We start from the raw sequence: 23,449 nt of genomic DNA on the forward strand, positions 1-23,449 counted from the left end.
TATGTAAATAACGTAGTTCTTAATATGATCGGTCGATTGTTGTGATATTATAAAGATGTAAATACTTAAATAAAAAATATCCATATTCATATATGTGGAGTGGTATAATTGGCATAAACATTAAAAGGCCTCTTGCTTGGGTTGATTCGGAAATTTTTAACAGGTTTGTTTGGAAATTATGTTTAATATGCTTGTTTACGAAGGGAGAGTCTGTAACTTTACACGTGCTACAATAACATAATAGTGTCGGTAATGTATTGTTATTTTGTCTTATTAAACGTATTAAATCAAATTGTTATTACATAATAAATGGAATATAATTATATATAACACAGATTTGACTAAGGAATCAAAAGGTGAGCAAAGTCCAGCTCAAGCGAAACGCGATTGAAGGCGGGGTACAGTTGCCTCTTTTCATTGGCTGTCGCCCAGTTACCATGAAGATTGACAGCGATCTTGTTCTACAGAAGCAGGTTAAACAGGCGATTTTATAGGTTAATAAACTTCCTGCCTAGTTTTCACTATTTACCTACGAAATAATCTATTTATGCGAAAGAACGTTGTTAAGGACGCAATACACAATACATTCTATTCTGATTCTAAATGGAGTAGCCTTTGGTATTTCCTTTTCCGTGGGATGGGCTTAAACCGCGCATGCGCAGAAGAGGCTGCGCATAATTTTGGCTGTAATGGATGAAGTGAATTCTCTCTGAATTAAGGGCCGTGGAGGGTTTTATATCCACGAACATCGCCCAATTTCTAGGTCTGGTCTCTTTCCAGAGCCGCTTAAGTGAACTGGAATCAATTTTAACACATAAATATGTGATAATTTGCGATGAATATGAAACTACAGAGAGTTTACACTCAACATTAAAGCGAATATGTGAACAAGAAGCAAGCGGGTCAAGTTTTATTTTCAGTTATGTGGGACAATATCCCTACAGAGCGAGCTTTACTGCTTCAAAGCTCAGAAACCGTGTGCAAGGAGAGCTAAACATCTGTTTAGGCTTTGATATCGAACAAGGATAAACAATCTAAAACAAGGACATCCTGTATTTTTCTTCTTTCTTTTTGTCTTTTCGAGGGACGCTAGCTTAGCTAAAGCTAGCCGAGAGGCGCGAGCGCAATGCGCTGCTTGAGGCGCCCTGGAAACAAACGACCAGTGATGCCATCGTGAAAGACATATCGTTTAAAAAAAAAAACATTTTTTGTTGTTATTGTTGTATTTGTACTCTCGGATTGGATATATTTGGACGCGATTCAAAGACGCCACGGGACCGGGGATGAGTTGTGGATAACCTATGCGCATTAAATCGCGTGCGCATCTTTGTTTTGCTTCGATCCGACTCTTTCGTCTGGCAAGATTTCTCACTTTTACCCAATACTGAGCGATTTCTGCTGTTCATGTGCTGTCTTGACCACGTAGGTCCGCGTCTCCGGAGGACAGAGGTATGCCTGGATCAGACCGCCTGCATGGGACCAAGAGGAAGGCTGAATCGCTGTATCATCAGCAGCTGCAGGCGGCCGCCGAGGACGGTCAGCCTTTACACGCGGGCCCCGGTCGGCATCCCACCAAAACGACGAGCTCGTCCACTTCTTCCAAGCACAAACGAAACAAGTCCAAACACGAGGCCGAAACCGGCTCCGTGTGCGCTACCGCCGCGCCGCCAGCAGTGGGCGCCATCAAGCCTCTGGTGGAGTACGACGACATCAGCTCCGACTCGGACACGTTCCTGGACTCCCCCGCCACCGGGAAACCGGCGAGGAGCGGAGACGCCGAACGCCTAGAGCTGTCGGACTACGGCGAGGCGGGGGTTGCCAAAGAGAACAGGGCTCATAAACACAAGCGCTCCCGCAAGAAGTCCAAAGACCCGAATAAGGCCAGGGACTCTGCAGAGAGGACTGAAAGCGGAAAGAAAAGCAGCAAGGACCGGGAGCGAGTGAGCAAAGAGAGCCGGAAAAAGGCCAAGGAGAAGTCAAGCCCAGTCGCGTGCCTTGCGTCTACATCCAGACGCCCCGGTGAGTCCGGTGGTAAGAGGGCCGGTGACTCTGTCTCATCAGGTGCGGTGCAGTCCGCGGTCAGTCTCGGGAGCAGCGCCTCCTCCGCGTCCTCCTCCATCAGCAAGGAAAGTGTCCGCTCATCAAAGTCTCGTAAAGACAAGCGGAGGAGCGAGGACTATGAGGAGGACCGCAGTCATCGGAAAGCCGCCAAGAGCCACAAGTCGAGCCCTAAAGGAAAGGGCCAGTCCAGAAGAAGTGGAGCGGACAGTCCTTCCACTGCGGAACACGAGAACAGCTATTCCTCCAGGCGCAGGGCCGCGAGCCCGAGCCCGTACAGGGAGCCGCCCAGGCGGAGCAGACAGAGGTCTGAGAGCCCCTATGGAAGGAGGAGGTCTTCTAGCGCTGAGAAGGATGGAAGTCCGTATGTAAGCCGAAAACACTCACCTGGAAGTCCCTACGGCAACCGACGCTCATCCAGCACCAGTCCAGTGTCCAGGTGAGTAAAACACTCTTTAATTCACACATCTGACATGTGCATCATATACACAGTGACTCCAGGCGTTTTTCGACACGTACGTTATTGCATTGGAAATGTCAAAATCAGTGAAAGATGTGTGCTGAAAGATTGCCACAATTTTATTTATTTATTTTTTATTTTTAAAGAAATGTATTTTGCTTGTGTAAAAATCTCACAGCCTGATTATTAGCATACTAAGTATTCATAGATAATACCTTAAAGAGATAGTTAACCCATAAACTAAAATTCTGTCATCATTTATAACCCTCATCGTGTTGTTCCAAACCTGTATGCTGAACACAAAAACTGAAGATATTTTGAGGAATGCTGGTAACCAGTCAGTTGACGGCAGCCATTGACTTCCATAGTATTTTGTTTCCTACTATATGGATGTCAAATGGCTGCCATCAACTGACTGGTTACCAGCATTCCTCAAAATATCATCTTTTGTGTTCAACAGAAGAAATAAACTCATACAGGTTTGGAACAACATGGGGGTGAGAAATGACACAATTTTCATTTTTAGGTGAACTATCAATGTTCAATTTATTTATAAAGCACAATTAAAATAATAGTTGACCAAAGTGCTGTACAAAGTCGTGTAGACCCAATCACATTAAAATGAACGCATCATTAAAAAGGACACCGTCAAAAAACATCCCTTTAAACTGCAATATTGATAAGTTATCAGCACATTTCACTTAGTTTGTGAATTTATTGCTGCAGGTAATGTGATATCAGTTAGATATTCAGTCCTAATTATTATTATAATTTTTGAAGGCACGTCTTCATATGAAAACTCTTGTGCATCATACTGTCAGCTTTAAAGTTGCATAGTTTAGTGAGAATGAAAAATACTGTTGATCTCGCTCTTATGTCGGCATGCCATAATTCCTGTATTACAGGTCTATTTAGCTGGAATTTCCCTTGCAGGCTTTAATTTACTTATACAGAACTGCACCTGCTGTCAGGTTCTGTGCGTTGTGGAAAATATATACCGGTATGTGTAAATAAGAGAAAGGTGTTTTTGATGTACATTTGATTGCTCATATGAACAGCTCTAGCTCGTTTAGATACACTCAAATGGTTCTGATTGGTTTTTCTGTTACAGAATTAAAATGTTCACAGTTTGCCATAAGAGTTAGGTTACTGTAATTTTGCAGTTTTTATAATGGCAACTTATTGCCAGCTGCACTTGCCTGGTGTTAAATGGTGAGCTTACAAAGCATATTTTTCGAAGGGCTACATTTTTAGCGACACATCAAGAATAACACCCAAAAAAAAAAAAAAGTGACAGCATTTTTCATTAACTAAAAGCCTATGTATCTATAGTAGTCAACATTTGAAGTGGATCAAAAAAGTTCATAAAAGTTGTCCCAAGACATCAAAAAACTTTGAAAGGTTTTGATCCACTACTGTATTATCGGCTATTATAAAAGTCAGTTTGAAATAAAAATCGACCCTATTTATTTTCTAAATGCATGCTATAGTTATTGTGAACAATTTATACGTGCATGTTTTATTAAAAAAAATACCTTGTTATGTTTAATAAAATGTCATAACTCAATCTCCCAGTGAAACAACCACCTTCTCTCTGCTGATGTATTCAGGATTTGTCTTATCATTTAGTCTGCTAAAACCCCTCTTGCTGAAAGCTCATGTTCATCATCTGCCTCCACTTGAGTACAGCGCCTATATCTCTCAATCCAATCCACAAAACCATGCATAGAACCAATTCGCCAAGCCTTTTCTTGATAATCCATTACTGGGATGCAACAAAACTGAAAATCCAGGATGCACTTGGGTGAAAACTGAAAATAAATAATCAATTATTCCAATCCAACTTATTTAATAATCAACACTCAGAGAGCTAAAACTGATTAGGAAGCTTTATATTAACTTTTTAATTACAGAATGTTTCTACAGTTTGTTTATGAAATATAAACATTTAAATGACAATAAACTGTTAACAGCTTGTTTTCATGAAAGATTTATTTAAATATACATTAAATAATGAAGACATCAGTAACAGGTTAATTAAAAAGATAATGAATATGTAATACAGTGCATATATTTAGTAAAATGCTTTTCTAGAGTTATTTTTTTCTAGCTAACTAATGATTTTATGGACATTGAATAGCTTTCTTGAGGTAAATGTAACGTTAAGTGAAATTGTGTAGCCTACAAGTTGTTTTTTTAACACTGATTAAGCGAAAACATGAGATAGGATTCATTTCTGTAATGTGCAGTATCTTTCCACATACCTTGGTGTTTGTTCGCCCACGTTTATTCAGTGCTCAGTGTTTCCTCTACCATTGTTTTAGGGGGGCGCCCCCCCCCCCCCCCCAAAACGACCCCCCCGCCCCCCCTAAAATGCTGACGAAATCCAGTCATAAAAAAGGAATTTACGCGGAATTTGTAAATCTTTTGAGGAATAAATAGAAAGCCGTTCAGTACACTTGAAATCAAATCGCGATGTAGACAAGTGACGTGTGTGTGGATATTAAACCAGAAAGACGATTTAAATACGAATCCTGCTTGTTCACTTTTATTTTTGCCTATATGAAGAAGACACAAATGCATAAAACTTCCTCTCCAGGCTCTAGATCCACTCCGAAAGTCACTTCGTGATCATTTAACCGCTTCATTTGAGAAAAACTATCATTATGACAAACACACAAACTCAAAAGGTCTTCACGGCAACCCGTCAAAATAAAAGTTCGGTTTAACTTGACAGAAATATATTACCATTGTACAGTAGAATTTAGATATGTCCCAATGTAATAATACTAACACTAATCCAAATAAAGTATCATCAAAACTGAATTTAAGGAATAATCCATGTTTTAATTTTAACAGTAAAGCTCATTGTGCAGCACGTTATTTGACAAAAAGTTTATTTAATTTCATATGATTAAAATTGATGATTAATGATAAAATTTGTGTTTTATGTCTTCATTTTATTACCAGAAAAAAACACAACACAGAGTTAGTGAAATTTATTTTCATATATTTTTTTTAAATGTTGTATAAGTTTAATGATTCATAATACATTATTTCAATTAATTAGACACACTTTTTGATTGCTAAAAAAAAAAGCAATAGATAAGATAAGAGTATTTGTGTTTGTGCTGATCACTCATCTTACATCAGAGCCCGCCAGAAAGCTTGCCTGTGACAAGATGGCCGCCGGTGATGACGATAGAGACTCCGCCGTAAGACATCTAGCCTTTATTATGGATATCTATGGCTACAGTGATCTGTCACTCCGTATAAAAGTGCGCCAAAATGACATTTATTATTTGATTTTTGTAATAAAATCAACAGAATTTTAAAGTTGAGACTTTGCTTCATATTAAAAGTTACAAAGCACAAATGTGAAATTTTGTTCACGCATCAACAGAAAACAGCCCAGACTAAAAGATTTTAGATTTAAGAAACCAGGTCATTAGTAATAAAAATCGAGAAATTAATATTGGCAGTCTAGAACTCGTCCACAAAGGTGACATGTTTAACTGTTGTAGCTTATCCATGTTGTGTGCATTAAATAGACACTGAAACATCCAAATCGAAGAATTTCATCGGAGAAGCGCAAATTAAACGTCCGTTTTGTTACGTCACTGATTTCAACTCTGCAAAACTATTTCGACTTTCCCTATTTCAGTGTTTCCTATCCAATACACTTGGTTGTACGTCAAAATATGGAAACATTTCTGTTGCGTCTTCTGGTTTAACCCTGTGTAATTAGACTGGTTGAGGGTCATGCTTTAAAAGAGATGAATTTAGGACAAATTATTTGGACAAAGTCTGCATTTATTGTCTGTCCTCATGAAGTTGATTTGAGCAAGTTCACGTCTGATTTTAAAACTTTTCTCTTGTTTCTCCCTCCCAGGCCTTCTATGCGTTCCCGGAGCCGTTCTCCTCACTACTCCTCTCGCCGCTCCTCTTCCCGTTCTCGCACTAAGAAACATTCTTTATATTCCGGAGGATCCGGCGGAGGCTCCTCCCACAGCGGTCACCCAGGCAGCCGCTCCCCTTCGTCTTCACGTTTGCCGATCACGTCCAGCCTTGGAGCCGAGCTGACGCGAAAAAAGAAAGAGCGTCAGGCGGCCGCCGCCAAGAACTCACCCTCCCTCCGCCTGAACACGCCCAATGTGGCAAATACACCGGTGAAAATCACTGAGCCGCCACTAGAGACGGCCCCGCCCCCTGAGCCTCAGAGACCGCCCTCCCCACCTCCAGACATTGTTACTGCGGAGGAGCCCGCTGTGGTTCCTCCTCCCCCTCTCCCGTTATCCAGTCCTCCTCCGCTGCCTCTCTCATCTCCTCCTCCTCTCCCGGCGCACTCTCCTCCTCCTCTTCCTCTCTCATCCCCTCCTCCTCTTCCTCTAAACAGCCCTCCGCCAGCTCCTCCACCCTCAGCGACTGTGACGCCTGTTTCTTCTCGCTCTAAAAGCCCCACACAGAAATCTACACAAAGTCCCGCACACGTGATGAAGACATCAACACTTCCACCTCTTCCCTTGCCGCCGGTTCTTCTGGGAGACTGCAGGGACAGGTGAGTCCTGCAAATGCAGACATGCGTAATTGGCCAACACATTTGCAATGTTCTTGCATTGCTCTGGCGGTAACAAACTTCAGTGCTCAAGAGGGTGGTAGACTTCTCCAATCATTTAGTCTAGGGGTGGGCAATATTTATCATGATATAGCTTTTTTTTTTTTTTTTTTTTTATTAAAAATAAAGAAAAAAGAAGCAAATAATAATAAAAAAAATAGGAGGAATACAAAGATACAAATTAAATAAACTCGACTGTAGTAAACGCTACACAATGGCAAGTGGAAATATTGGTTTAATTCAGTCATATATGTTTGAACCAGAAACTGATTCAGAAAAAGATGAAGAGTGAATTATAAAGGCTCGTCTACTAGTCAATGTATCAGAATGCTAATGCGTTTTTATGCATCACTCTCTACAATGTCGGACACATAACAGTAGGCATGTGCCGGTATCAAATTTTCATGCTGCGGTTAATTGATTGAGCTTTTATCACGGTATACGGTATTATCACGATATTTTAATTGCTCAAAAGAAACAGATGGATTGTGGGTATCTAAACAACTTGCATCACAATGTGTAATTGTGATTTTCAAAACATATTATGGTAACTAAACAATTTTATTAAGTTTAGCGACAACATGTTACAATGTTTACATGGTACAATGACTGGTAGGCTACTGTTTGTATTATTCAATTAAATTCTTGGATTTGATTTCAATCTTAATTCAATATTGACTCATTTGGATAAATATTAGGTAGGCTACAGTCTGCATGTTAATTTTTCTCAAGAACAAAATATATCTCACATAATGCGGTAAACATACAGAGAGAAATGAAATGCAATGCGGTTTTTATTATATTAACAATTATGTAATGACAAGTAAACATATAATAAATATATAATATAGTGCACAATGGACAGAACCTAAGAGCTGAATGTTTTTTTTTAAATATATATATCAAAAGTAACCTGCTCTGTCTAGTCTGTCGGTGTCAGTGTCCTCTTTGCTCCGCGATTTTTCTCTGCGTGAGAGCGTGTGAAAAGGGTCAATTGCGTAAAGCGCCTTTCAGACAGGATGCGGAATACACTGCGCTGGCCGCTGGGTTCAACTTTGCCCTTCAGATACAACGCGATTTGCTATTTTGCAAATAAAAAGTTGAACTGTTTTGAACTTTAACCCAGGCGTGCTTTGGTCGACGCAGCAACAAAACGTCCCCGCGCGTGTTCCACGTCCTGTCTGAAAGGCGCTTGAGTCTCAAGCTGAATGCGTGAGAGTTGGCAGCCCTGCAATCGTCGGCAGCGTTCCTCCTTCCGCCATGCTTCTTCTCCATGTGAGGATTGTTTACATTAGCCTAGAGTGCGCACTGCCGCCGCATGCACACAGTGCTTATACATGTGGGGATTGTTTACATCAGAGTGTGCACGCGTTTTGCGCAGCATATACGCAGTGTTTAAGCGGTTGATGGAAAATAAGCTAATGCGCGTTCTAAAAGTCTAAATTCGAATCTTTTATTTTTCACGGTATTTTGAAGTGCCCGCGATAACAATATCGTTCATATTCATTACCGCGATTTATCGCATTACCGAATACCGGCACATGTCTACATAACAGTAATTGATACGATTAGCCTTTGGCTTGACTACGTTGTCAAACAGTTAATAACGTGATGCTAATTAGGGATGCATGATGATATCGGGACAACATCGGTATCGGCCGATAAAAGCTTAAAATGACCATCATCGGCATCGGCAGATATTAATATTTCTGCCGATGAGCCTTGCCGATAGGGTGGCGTGTTTCCTATGCGCACGTGACGGCCGTGAACGAAGCATGAGCGCCAGCAACTTAAACTTCCAACCAGGGGTGTGCGATAATCACGGTTTTTGATCGTGGACGATTAAAATGTCTCCACGATCTGCTTTTGAAGCAAAATCATAGTATCGTGCATTCTATCAGTTCAATTCTGGCGCCTTCATCTCAACATACTGTACAACTCGACGTACAATCACATCACATGTAAACGCAGAGAGTTACACTCACGGGACACTGCAATTCACAAAAGTTCATTATTTGCATATGCGTCAAAGTCTTGCTAGTTAAACATGTCATTCTAACATGCGCTTGTCTGAGCGCGTACACCCGACGCTTACAGGAACTAAAAGCCTGTCACACCGCCTGCATACTGGAAGTTATCTTTCGAGTCTTATTGCGCTGATACTGTCAAATACACTCAAGGTTTACATAAACAAAGTTGGTTATGTCTAAAGTGAAAGCAAACAGAGAAAATCTGCTTGTCAAATGTCGCGTGCAGCTCTTAAAGAGACAGTATCTATAATATGCTGCTGCTTGTCCTTAAAGAGATACTGCACCCAGAAATAAAAATTCTGTCATTATTTACTAGGGATGGGAATTGAAAACCGGTTCCACTCGAGAACCGGTTCTAAGTTTTACGATCCATCGATATTGTATGCCCTCGCCGTTAACGAGTCCTCTTATCGATGCTCCTGCTCTGAGTCAGCCATAGTATGTAGGCTACAGACCGTGAACTCACAACTGTCCCTTTTGTCCTTTATCAAGCACCATAGCATGGCATCCAAAGCGAATTTTTGTACCGCCAAAGCCTTATTTGATCGGTGAGTAATGTAGATGAACTGCTGCGCTTGTGACAGGGCGCATGTTAGGAACTAAAAGCCTGTCTAACAGCGCCTGCATACTGGAAGTTATCTTTCGAGTCTTATTGCGCACTCTCTCTCTTCGGAGAAAGGCAAAAGTATAAGGCTTCACCGTCTCAAAACTAAGCGCTGTCTTGCTCTCTCTCCCTCGCACGTATTAATCAAAATAAACGACACGATGGTAAGGTCGGGAGACTAAAGTTTCATGTGGAGCATTCGGAGATTTGTTTTTCCTGAATTAGGCTACCGCTGGGTGTGAATTGTGCTAAAATACGTTGCCTTATCTTCTCTGAAAAGCGTTCCGCACATTCAGCTGACATAAACCACACTTTAAATAAACGAAAAAAACTATGCAGTGAGGGAATGTTTTCTGTGATGACACAAATCTTGTGGGATGTCCCAACCGCCGGGATAATCACACAACGCGCACACGTCAGATAATGACACGTCCAATTCGCGAACTAATGATGACTCATTTGAACCGATTCGTTTTAATGAATGGTTAAAACAACTGATCTTTCCAACACTGAACTCACGGGACGTTTAATCGGTGTATAACTAATCGGTAACACTTTACAATTAGGTTCCATTTATTACATAAATTACATAAAAGTACAGTTTGCTTACTCAAGTGTAAGCTTTAAAACAAATAAAACCACTTGTTTTTTTCCCTGAAAAAGCATATGACTCTTTTTTTCCACACAGTGCTATTGGGAATCGATAAGAGAATCGTTAAAGAATCGGATCGATAAGCAGAATCGTTAGTGGCATTGATATTGATCAAATCTTATCAATTCCCATCCCTATTATTTACTCACTCTAATGTTGTTCCAAACCTGTGTTCATTTCTTTCTTGTGCTTAAATATACTATGGATATTCAGCTAAATGAATATATGTAAATGTACTATGGAAGTCACTGGCGTACAGCAACTGTTTGGTTAGCCACATTCTTCCAAATAACTTTTATTTTCAACAGAAGAAAGACATTTATTCGGGTTTAAAACAACTTGAGAGAGTAAATGATGAAAATTAAAATTTTTGGGAGAACTATCCTTTTAATGTTAATAAAACAACAAAACACAGAGGAAATCACTCATTGCTCTTGACTGAGAACTTTAATAAGCTTTTTTTGCACTAAAAAAATACAAATACATCAGTATCGGCATCGGGTAGTGCTGGGCGGTAAACCGGTTTATACCAAATACCGGTGTTTATTTTTGTTATGATATAAATTTTTAATATACCGCAATACCGGTGTATGACGCTTTAATAACGATCGGAACGCGGCGCGACACTGTTTGAGAGCGTCCCTTTTCACTCTTGCACTCTGTGGCGATGCATGTGTTCATTTGCGTGACTGTGAAGATGGATAGGTTAAACTATAATTGATAGCTGTCAAATTATATTACAGTGTTTCCCATACATTGGTTTACAATAATATCAACACTGCCTTTTGGAAAATCTATTTGTGGTTGGCATTGACATCGTTGAATAAACATGAGCACTGCACGTTTCAAAGTCAAAACGCGGCACGGGTGTTTTTATATGAATGTATCTGAAGTGAACTAACGGTCTTTTGAAAAGTTTCTTTGTTATTACGATTGAATCTTTCTTTATCTTTCCTGATATAGCAGCGTTTATGTGCGTTGCGCTGCTTTGTGTACAGGCGTTACCGGGGAAACCGCTATTTCTGCCGCTCCTGAAGCGCTTCCTGCTGGCACCTATTTGTAAACAGCCTTGCAAACCTGTATTAATACTAGTGTGTATTTTTCTACAATATTCACTCATGACAGTAAAATAGGGCATTCTAAGTCAATCTACTGCAGTATTTCCTCTCTCACTCAGTAGAAAATGTGGTTAACCCAGTCATGCTTAGGGAAAAAAAATACCGTCATATACCGTGAAACCGGTATAATTTTGAAAAATACCGTGATATGGATTTTTGGTCATACCGCCCAGCACTAGCATCGGGCAAAATTAGTTTGAAAATATCGGCATATTGAATATCGGCAGCGCGCCTACATTTGAAATAACGAACTTGAGCGCGCAAAAGACGCGATATGTGAAGTCATTTTTTAGGTTACATAGCCTGCCTCCAGTTTTCCTCAACTTGACTAATTAAAGAGCATATTGCAGGTTAAAAAAAAATCTAAATTAATATATAACCTTGTATGAAAATACCATATGAAAAGGTAATGCAGGATTTAAAATGTTTTAAAACGACATAAGGGCACAAATTTAGTAGATAAAGTGAGCATTTCTTTGACTGCTCGTAAAAACCGTTTTTTTTTTTCAACATCGCGTCATTTTACGTCACCAGAGGGAGGGAGCCTCAGCAGCGCAGATAGGTTTGTATTCAGTACGAGCGGGTAAATTTGCTTTTTTATACTCAGAATGACAATTTGGAATGTAAAGAACAACATATTATACAGTTATTTGTTTTATTAGGAAAATACCATATAGCCTACATAAAAAGAATTGGGCTTTTTTTCATATTTTATAAATGACTTCACATTATATGTACATCTCTTGGAACAAACTAAAAACAAAAAAGCAATGAAAACATGTAATGCTTTGAAAGCAATGGATTTTATGTAAAACTTTTTTTGTATTTTTTATTTCCTGCCAGCTAATGTTAATGTGATATTGTGAATATGTAAAACCTCTTGTTCTTGTGGCATCGAATAAAAAAAAAAAAGTCAGTGAGAGCGGTCGTGAATCAGTGTTTTCGGTAGTTTTTGTATTTTAATTTATCATCGTCATGGTAAATTATTGTGTTTGTGGAGGTTGCAAAAACTCCGGCCTGTCAGGACATCGAGTCAGGTTTCCTAACAAGGGACGGTGCTGTATATCTTTCGTGCCTGTGTGCGGTTTGTGCAGCTGCGAGACAGGCTTTCTCTTCTGCATCGGCTTCGAAAAACGCGGTCGTGTGTAGCGTACACCAGATCTGAGGAACAAAAACGTGTATATCATCAGGAATAAACATATCTATCTGTCTCTCGATGAGAAAACGCTAAGTTATATCATGTAACGTTAGTCTGGATGGATATTAATGAGCATGACATACGCGCCTGATCAAAGCTTATAGTTTATTCTGTTATTGGTAAATTCCAATACTCCTAGATGACCAATAATAGCTTTGCTATTAACTGATATACGATGGTAATAATCTGTACAATATTGTGAGCACAATGTATATCGTTAGCGAACGTGTATATAGGCTATATCTATAAGTTAGCGGTGGTCTCTCACCAGGACACCTGCGTGGCGGCGTTTTAAATAGGCCTGCATTCCCCTCTGTGCATGTAGAACAACGACATTATCGAACGGTATACACCTCACATTTTACCAAACAGAATGAACGATGCACAATTAACTCTATTACACTATTAATTAAAACTCACAGTGAACAGCATTAAATATAAAAACACATATGCCTTACCTTTTTGTTGCAGTGCAGTTTTTATTGCAGTGGTATAATGTTTTGCCGACAGCACTACAGTCCTCATTTTTTTATTGCTGCTTCCATTCTCCTGATTGCTATTATTTAATTTCTTCGTTAAAAAAACATCCAGGGAAGATTGAATAGGCCTGTTCTTTTAATGTTTACTCAGTATCTGACAGCTAGGCTAATCAAAAATAGCGTGATAAAGTGATGCAATAAACTGCGGCTGCGCACACTCACTCCACGCAAGTTTTTTTATAATAATACTTCTGCAATAATGTGTGTCTCCTCTGACCGTTGTTCTGTCTAACATTAATCCTGGCCTGTCCCTGCTCTCTCGGCAGCATAGCAGGCTCATAATTGTAAGGCTGTCGTCCGTGGTCTGTCAGACGAGTAAGTCCGAAATGTCATTGGGATCCATTGTTTTCCTGTTGTTTGAATGGTTTGAATAGACCGCTCTCCCGCCCGTTACGTCACGCCCATTTTCAGATGCGGAAGTAAAATTCTCTCACAAAAACGACTCCAGAAGCCAATGTAACGTTTTTTTAAGTATATTTTAAAGAAAATCTAATTACTACATTGTTTTTCTATACATTGACTCGTTGGGTCCTCTAACCTGCAATATGCCCTTTAAGGGGCGATATTTGACCGGCATATCATCAAAATGTCCGTAAAACGAAAACTCTGCCGGTCATGTTGACCGGCACTAGGGATGCAACGATTACAGATTTTGTAAGTACGATTATTGTCTGAGAAATAATCACGATTTAACGATTATCACGATTATTATGCATCACTTAATTTCACAACACTACTAATGTATAATATCACATGAACACTCAACACTAGATTTTAATGTGTTATTTATTGCTGCCACAACACAGTACAAAATTAGAAAATGACAAACAATAATCAATCTCTTCCTTTGGAATTAAAGAGAAGTGCTTTGTAAACATCCAGCATTTTTCTTTTAAAAATAACAAATTAAGTCAAAGGCTGCAGGGCACTTTGATTGAAATAGATCACAAAATTATTAAGTGTTTAGTTTGTTCTAAATTTATTTTCAACCCGAGGTAGAAAACTTGAAAACCTGAAAACAATATCTTGTTGGTATTTGACATAAAAACATAAATAATACTATAAAGGGATAATAAATCCCAATGAAAATAAGAATAAACAAAGTATTTGGCTCTATTGAATTAAATGCAAGCTAAATATTAGGCCTATGTATTTCTTTTAAAAGAAAACAAATATAGTCCAAATGTTATCCACCAATATTATTGTACTTATTTTAATACTCTTTTTTAATTATTAAACCAAATTTCACATGTGCCTTTAGGAAATCATCTATTATAATCTCATTATTTTGGTTTGTTTGTTTGAAGTTTGAGTACAAATTATAGAAAGAAACTGAGAACATCTCTCATGCAGTGTTATTAATAACTGAAATGCAGTTAATTGGTAGTCCTAGAAGTCTACACGGCCCTGATCTTATGTTAGTGTTTTACACCGGGCATATTACAACTACAAAGCCTGACATTTACTCAACACAGACAGGAGAAAGCAATAGGATATTAAGTTAAATGTTCACTGACTGAAACTCTTGAGAGCACGTCACATTCTGTTTTCCACAGACTTGCGTAACCAAAACATTCCGCTGTTTTTTTGTTGTTGTTTTTTTTTTTACGTTGCACTGGAAGCTGAAAGTTGCACGCCGCATTCTCCTTTTTCCAAAGCGCTAGGGCGGTTGCGCTCCGGAGGCGTCTGTCGTTGCTCTGTTGATTCTTGTCACTTGACCCACGGTGCGCTTGCGGCATTATGAAAAGTTGAGATGTTTTTATCTCGATGCAGCGCGGACGCGCTTGGAAAAAACGAGCGCGTCGCTTCCATTATGAGCGCGGACACCGTGCGCCTACATTTGAAATGAACTTGAGCGCGCAAAAGACGCGATCTGTGAACAGGCCCTTAAGGCGTTTTTTCGGTGGAAATAGAGCGTCGCTGCTTAGTCCCTCAGTGGTTGACGAGCACGACACTTTAAGCTGGTGCACCGCTGGTGTAACTTTGTTTTCGTTTTGTGTTAGGTGCAAAAGTTCCGTTCCGTGCCGTCCGCGGTGTAGCATAGTCTTTACGATTAATTAACCGTGACGTTTTAAAGCGCGGTTAATTGTGAAATCCGGTAATCGCTGCATCCCTAACCGGCACCATTTTTTTCTAGCGGAAACTCTGGCCAAAATCCAATATCGTGCATCCCTAATGCTAATGTTACACAAACCATGTTCCCTTTCGCCACTCGAGTCAGTCAGCTGCCTTCTGAAAATCAGCATTCTTAGCAATGCTTTGAAAATCATGTTTGTTATGGTGGGAAAGTGGGCTGTTTCAAACCGCGTTTTTAATCTGTCTTTGGTACACTGCAGTTTTAAGGAGAAAATACTCCAAAATAGGTGTGGATGATATGACCAAAATCTTATTTCACAATATGAGAAATTTTATTTCAGAATAAATATATATATATATATATATGACGATATAGTTATTTGTGTTATTAAAAATAAGAACAAAGATGTAAATTACAAACAATAGGACAAATTCAATATAACGAAATATGAATTTAACTAAGTTTTTCAGGTACTTAATTAATGTCAATTTAAATTTATTTAACTACATATAAATGTAAAAAAGAAAATGCTGCATGTAGTCTTCACTATGTGAATTAAATACATTTATTCTTATTAGAGCTACAAAAGTTATTCATTAAAGAGCAGCAAGTTATTTTCTCTTTTGTTTGATTAGACACAGACAGGTCAAATCAGGTTAATTAGGCTTCTGTCACTTTAAGACCAAATGCACAAATCCATTATGCTGATACACATCCGGTTTACACCCAACTGTTTACCTTCACTAGACATTAGGGCTGGGCAGTATATCGAGTTTGTACGATATATCTATATATATTTTTTGACATAACTGACTGTTTACATGAATACATCACATGATGGCTATTTTGTAGGGGTGTAACGATTCATTCGTTTTCTCGATGCATCGATTACAAATCCTGACTATGCATCGATCTTGAAACATGTATTTCGAATTGTGAATCGTTTATTTCGGTCAATATTCGATTTAAAATGCTAAGAATCGAATAATTTGCGATTCTATATCGATTCAGTGCTTTAAAACATAAAAACAGTCATTAAATGACTACATGCGCGAATTATGAGGCGTTGTGCGGCGTCATTTCGCGTCCTCACAGCTCTCACACATACTCGCTGCACTCTTACCATCTTTCACTGGATTTCGCTCGCGCTCGGTCCCATATAGCTCTCATCTGCAGATTTTTGAGCAGTCCGTGTTTGAGCTCTCCTCAGGACAGCCATTGGTGTTCACATGAGCAGATGACAGCTCTCTATCGAGAAAGCAAGCCATTGATAAAGCTGCCATATCATTGCGCGGTCACTGCTATGAAACAACGCGTTCGTTGCGTGGAAACGTCACCGTTATTTTCTTTAAGATAATGTACTGATACTGATAAGATACTGTAAGTTTTACGGAAATGGGTCATACCCGTCCTGAGCAGTTAAAGTAAAACCCCACTTATTCAAGGGTGCGCATTTATTACATGGAAAGAGAAAACGTATAATAGGTGTCTAAAATGTACACCGATTAATCATGAATGATGAATGAAATGTAACTTAATGTCGTTAAACTGAACTGATGAAATAACTACAACATTAATTACACTGAAATAAGAGCGCGTGGTTTATCCATCAATCAGATGCGCTTTAAAGTTGCATTCGTAATCGTTAATAAAGCACAAGTAGACAGCCGGCGCGTTTTATTTCAGAATCACAAGGAAAATGTTCAGTCGGATAAAGAGTAAACAAAGAGTATAGCTATTCCATGAGGAAACGTTAGTTAAGGTTTTAGTTGGGAAAGTTCATGGTATTTTTAGTCTCACAATGGAAGGATGTTTAATGTAGGAACACTTTAAGGTTGTGTATCCATTCCTACAAAATAGTTAGCATGATGAACTATACTTTTAAAGCCTTTTTAAATCTTGGTTTACATTTTTACTAATGCTAATTTATAGGCTTTGGAAATATTTTTTATAAGAATAGATTCATTAAAAACTAACATGAACTAACGTTAACAATAGACAAAATGTCGTTGTTTTTCTTTTCTTTCTTTTTGTTCCCACTCTCTGACCCCCGAAGCCAGCTGTATAATTCACACCCTGACTAAGACCCATTGGGGGAAGCATTTAAATAATCCTATGAATGCATATAAAAAATTAAGAATCGAATCGAATTAATTGAATCGCATCGAATTTTAATGTGAATCGCATCGAATCAAATCTTTCTGAATTTGCAAAAATCGTTCTTGAATCGAATCGAAAACCTATGAATCGTGAATCGAATCGATTCGCTGCCTACCCAAAGATTCACAGCCCTACTATTTTGACATGACTGCGTATGTATTCGACCATGCAAGTGCAATAAGATTTGACAAAACTGTGATCTTTTTCACAGTTTATTGCGTTTAATAACTAACCCTTCTGCCATACATGGGTGTCTAAATGTAAAAATAATAATAGCCAAATAAAACATATGATCTCATCCTACCTTTAAATATTCATATCCAATTTGGCTCAACTGATGAAAGATTACTTTTTTAAAATTCTGAGACGCCACTGCTTTTGGTCTCGGGACCCAATATCCTCATCTTTGAGGACTATTTTGTTTAGTTTTTTTTTTTCTTGTTTCATTTTCACTTACAAAGTGCTACTGCTGCCCAGATGGAAAAGAGTTCCGAAAAAAGTATTGTCCGGACCTCCGCTCGGAAGGAAATGCAGAGATCGAACCTCGAAGAATTTGAATTGAATACCCCCTGAATATTCTGATACTAGGGATGGGCATTTTTCAAAAATATTGCATTCGAATATTCGGGCTCATAAAAATTGAATATTCGTTTATTTAAATGACGTTTAACAAAAAAGAAGTTATTTTTTAAGTTTAATTTCTTGTTACGTTTTTGTCACCATTTCTGAACAAGCTTACAATTAGGCAATATACACAACAAGCTTAAAATATATGTTAAAGTTTTCTTTTAGTTGAAAACATTAAACAGTAGGCCTATGTGTAAGCTAAAAAATATAAAAAACAAAAGCATTAATAAAAGCATGCTCAAGCAGCGCGAACGGAAAAAAACACCTAATAAAGCGATTGCGCCAGATATCGTACAGAACGTACACACACACTTGAGTCAGCGTATGATTATCGTGTTTATATTGTTTGACGTTTATGTTGAGAAAAACAATAATATCCACATGCAGGGGCGCCGCCAGCAATTTATGCTCGAGGGAGAAAAGGCGCTTTGCTGACAGACGTTTCAGAGACACAAAGATAACGGTGTTCTAAGTTTCTAACAGCACTTTGTGTTTTTTGTTCTTAAACCTTGTCTCCCTCAAAGAAACTCAAAGGAAGTATATGTCTCAAAATCATTTTACTATTAGATAAGTTATCATCTCGGATCACGCGGGGTCCAGCTGCGCTTACCTGCAGTCGTGATGCAGTGATGGACAGCTCTTTCCTCAGTCGACTGTTTGGATTTCATGTGATTTCTCATTGTGGTGATGATATTATAACTCAGATTCATTAATTAATTTGATCAAAAGTAATTCCATTTAGTAAGATCATTTTCAAGTAAATCCAAACTTCGCGAAGCAAACGACAACATTATGTGATCAAATACACACAACTTGTTAAACACACTCCACAGCGCCACCCAGTGCATTTAATTATAACTGCGAGTTAGTGCTTGGGATTTATCATGGATTCACTGCATTTACGGCCAGCAAAGCAACTTAGTCAAATTCGAATAGTATTTTATTTTTTCGAATAATAATTACAGATCAAATATTCATGCACACCCCTAACTGATACATATCTGTTTTTTGCCCAACTGTTACCTTCATTTAAGACAGTCGACTATATTTGTGAATATTCCACACAATGGGCATTTTGACATAATTGTGTGTGTATTTGACCATTTAAGTGCAATAAGCCATGAAAGAGAACCGAATTTGGGATTGCGTGCTGTCTGAAGGCCCTCTCACACTGAGCATGACGCGACCACGCTAAGCGAATCGCTGACAAACGGAGCTTTCACACTGAACACGAAATGATTGATTGCCTTTAGCTAATTCACGCCTGCACGCTAGGTGGCGCTGACCGAGAATGGATTTTTCCTCATGTACAGTTGTAGTCAGAATTATTGGCACCCCTGTTAAATATGATCAAAGATGGCTGTAAAAATAAATCTGCATTGTTTATCCTTTTGGTCTTTCATTAAAAAAAAAAAAAAAATCACAAAAATCTAACCTTTCATTGAAGTTAAAGATTTAAAAGTGGGGGGTAAATCACAATATGAAATAAATGCTTTTCTCCAAAACATGTTGGCCACAATTATTAGCACCCTTTTATTCAAAACTTTTAGCGACCTCCTTTTCCTAAGATAACAGCTCTGAGTCTTCTCCTATAATGCCTGATGAGTTTGGAGAACACCTGACAGGAGACCAGAGACCATTCATTCCTCCAAACAGAATCTCTCCAGATCCTGCAGATTCCCAGATCCATGTTGGTGGTGCTTCTTCTCTTCAGTTCACTCCTCTCATCAGGTCAGGGAACTGGGCATCATGCCTGATGAAGGTCGGGAGACCGAAACGTTGCTAATAAAAATGTTTTATGCTACTTGCAAGTACTGATAGTGTGCGGGAGTTCCTTATTTGCAGATTTGTCGACCTACCTATTTGGTCTTCTTTTTCTACGCACCTATCACCTGCGGGTGTGCGATGGCGTTTGCTAATTGATTTATCCACAAAACTTGCCAGAAGTCATGGTTTAAGGGGTTATTTTAAAATAAATTCTTCCGGAGGTACATAACAGCACCGCTGCTGGAAAAACTTCTAGGGGAAACACTGATATATAGGCGTTTTGAGCCCAAAACTCAACTAATCTCTGCAATTCTCCATCTGTGATCCTTGAAGAGTCTCTATCCTCCTTAACGTGCATTAAGACAATATAGACACACGTCCTCTAACTGGCAGATTCGTAACATCTTTAGTTGATTGGAATTTTCTTAATTATTGCCCTGATGGTGGAAATGGGAATTTTCAAAGCTATTTTCTTACAGCCACTTTCTATTTTGTAAAGCTCAACAATATTTTGCTGCACATCAGAACTATATTCTTTGGTTTTATTCATTGTGATGAATGATTGAGGGAATTCGGCCTTTGTGTTTCTTCATATTTATACTCCTGTAAAAAGGAGCTTGTTTCATGTTTCTAGTCACCCTGACAAACAATTTCATGTTCCTAGTCACCCTGGTGTGCTAAAAAATGTCAATGTCAATGGGAATATACTTCAGAGATATTTTACTCATTTACACAATTGTGGCCAACGTGTTTTGGAGAACATTTGTTTTCATAATGTGACTGAACGCTACACCTGCTTAGCATGTCTCATGTACGCATTTCTCATTATTTATTGTTATAAAAATACCCCGAGCCACATGAAAAACACATACATAATGTATATCGTTGTAATCATATATTTGGCTTCATGTTTCATCTGTAGAATCGTTTCTCTCGTTTCGCGCTGCGATTGATCGCGCCCGGTGCGAATCGCCCCATTGGAATCTATTGTTTCTATTCAGGAGTGTTATCGCAACGTACATTCGCGTTGCTTAAATGCGCTCAGTGTGAAAGGCACTTGAGAGAGGCGGTTTTCTGTGCGCTCGCTTCATGTGTGTGAGTCAGCGTGAGTGGGCATTGAGATTTTTAATCATGGCTTATTGTGCTTAACTCTTTTTAACATCTGTCATGTCCTGCTTTTTATCTGCTATGAAAAGGGCTACGATATAGGCTACGTTCACAATGTCAATTTTTGGGATTGACAACCTCATTTACTTACAGATCTGAGTCTCGAAATGTCCCGTTCACACTAGAGGTCTGGACGGGCTTTAAACTGAAGCCCGAACCCGGCCCGTACCCGCGACCATTTAACCCGACCCAACCCGACAATTACATTTACATATTAAGCCCGAACCTGACCCGAACCCGAGGTCCATTCTGTTTCTCACAGCAAATACCATTTTTGCAATAGGCTATGCTATGTTGTATTTAATGATTTCTTGACGTATTAAACAAATACATGTAGGCGCAGCGGCCCTATCAGCAGGCAGCACAGCAGTAAGAGAAAAAAACTTACCAAGTAATTTTTTGCTTTATCAGACTCATGGTTTGCTTGTTGTCGTCGGCTGTCTGTCTGTATTGTGACTGAAATAGCACGCGAGAGCGGTAGCACATGCACAAAACAGTTTTGTGATATAAATGATATGATAAAATAAAACAAATAATTAAAAAATATATATTTATATATATATATCATTATATTTGAGAGAGAGAGCCTGTGTGTCTGACTGTGTATGCACATATTGCACATCTGCGCACGTATACTTTCTCTCTCTCGCATGCCGGTCACCACAACACAGCAAGCAGGCAAAGCACACGGCACGCAAACTATATATAGCCTATTTAGTTTTTCTTAGTTAAACCCGAACCCGACCCGAACCCGAGGCTGTTCATTAACATTAACCTGAACCCGACCCGAAACCCGCACATTTTTCGGGACCCGTCGGGCTCGGGTCGGGTAGCAGACCTCTAGTTCACACAGCAACTTATAGCAGCGTCTTGAATACTTTGTATGAGCGTGCAATGAGAGTCAAGCCTGTATTCTCTTACCAGTAACCATAGCGACAGTGTGTAAGATCAATATCAGAGTACCGTATTTTCCGCACTATAAGGCGCACTTAAAAGCCTTTAATTTTCTCAAAAAACGACAGTGCGCCTTATAATCCGGAGCGCCTTATATATGGATGGTGAACACACGTTCACCAAGACGGGGAGACAGCACCGGGCGACTTACGCCACTATCTGCCAATGGATCGTGGATGCCTGGGCTGATATATCAGTCTTAACTGTGATCCGAGCTTTCACGAAGGCAGGAATAATCTCTTTATTCAGCCAGCTCACATACCCGTATTTACTTCCTGTTAAGTCCACAGTAGTCGATTGTCGAGTTCGCGCGCGCGATCAAATCTCCTCCGTGTGTTCAACATCTGATTCGGATGAACTATCCATTTGAGCTGATATTCTCAGAACACCACACAGCACCGTCATCGGCTGACAGCTGACAGGCTGAGTCTCCACTGTTGCTTAGTTACCAATGATCGCGCGCGCGCACTCGACAATCGCCTACTGTGGACTTCGACCGAAAACAGGAAGAAAATACGGGTATGTGAGCTGGCTGAATAAACATCATTTTTATTCATATCTTTCACATTTACTGCCGTCAGATTCACCGTGTTCACTCACATGGCTGTGCACTTGTAATGACACATTAAGGTTGTTAAGAGGCTAAAAGAGGGTTTAAAACTTGTCCCGTTTAAGTCAACAGGGTGCAAATTTTAAAAAGAGGATAACACGGTGTAGGCAACACCGGTTTTTGTCGTTGTTATCTGTACTGACAGCACTCCAAATTTACAAAAAAATGAGCTCAATGTTAAAATTGACCGGAGTTCTCCTTTAACGTTTGAACAACGTTACCATGGGAGTGAACGAGTTGTCAGAACGCTTAATAAAGTTTGACTTTATCTGACTGTTTCATTGACATTCCCTTTAGCACATCTAGTGGATGCATAACGCAAACCCAGTCAAACGTTTGACTGCAGTATCTTATGCGCCTTGTAATCCGGTGCGCCCTATGAAAAATGTTCTAAAATAGGTCATTCATTGAAGGTGCGCCTTATAATCCGGTGCGCCTTATAGTGCGGAAAATACGGTAATATCAAAGTTCGCGATGTCCATAAAACTGGAAAGTCTTATCACTTTTGCCACGACTAGAGTCCAATTGAGCCCCAAGGTTATCCATCAAATCTTAATTAACTGACTGAAGCTTCAATGCGCAAACACGATAGCCGTACCCTTTAATTGTGTTTCCGGTGGAGAAAAGTGACTGGATCTAAAACCTTCAGATGAGAAAGCTCATATCTCCATCTCTGTAAGTTACCGAAAGCGAAAGCACACACAAAACCCCGGCTCTCTCACACTGTATGACGTGACGGACATCGGTCAACTAGTTGTCCAGTGCGGTGGAGTTCACACAGCGCGGGTTTGCCGAGAATGCGGTTGCGAGTCC

At 39.4% G+C, this 23,449-nt stretch overlaps 1 protein-coding gene across 1 annotated transcript in view; it reads left to right on the plus strand.

Moving 5' to 3' along the window:
- Positions 1–649: 649 nt before the first annotated feature.
- Positions 650–23,449, plus strand: part of cdk12 (cyclin-dependent kinase 12) — a 33,002-nt gene continuing 10,202 nt past the window's right edge. Inside the window, exons 1-2 of the mRNA XM_056257782.1 lie at positions 650–2,497; positions 6,411–7,076. Coding sequence (XP_056113757.1) covers positions 1,452–2,497; positions 6,411–7,076 — 1,712 coding nt within the window. The 5' untranslated portion in view covers positions 650–1,451. The remainder of the gene's footprint in view (positions 2,498–6,410; positions 7,077–23,449) is intronic.

Source organism: Rhinichthys klamathensis, unplaced genomic scaffold (assembly GCF_029890125.1).
Source record: "Rhinichthys klamathensis goyatoka isolate OS25496 unplaced genomic scaffold, OSU_Roscu_1.1 h1tg000144l_1, whole genome shotgun sequence".
NCBI lineage: Eukaryota > Metazoa > Chordata > Actinopteri > Cypriniformes > Leuciscidae > Rhinichthys > Rhinichthys klamathensis.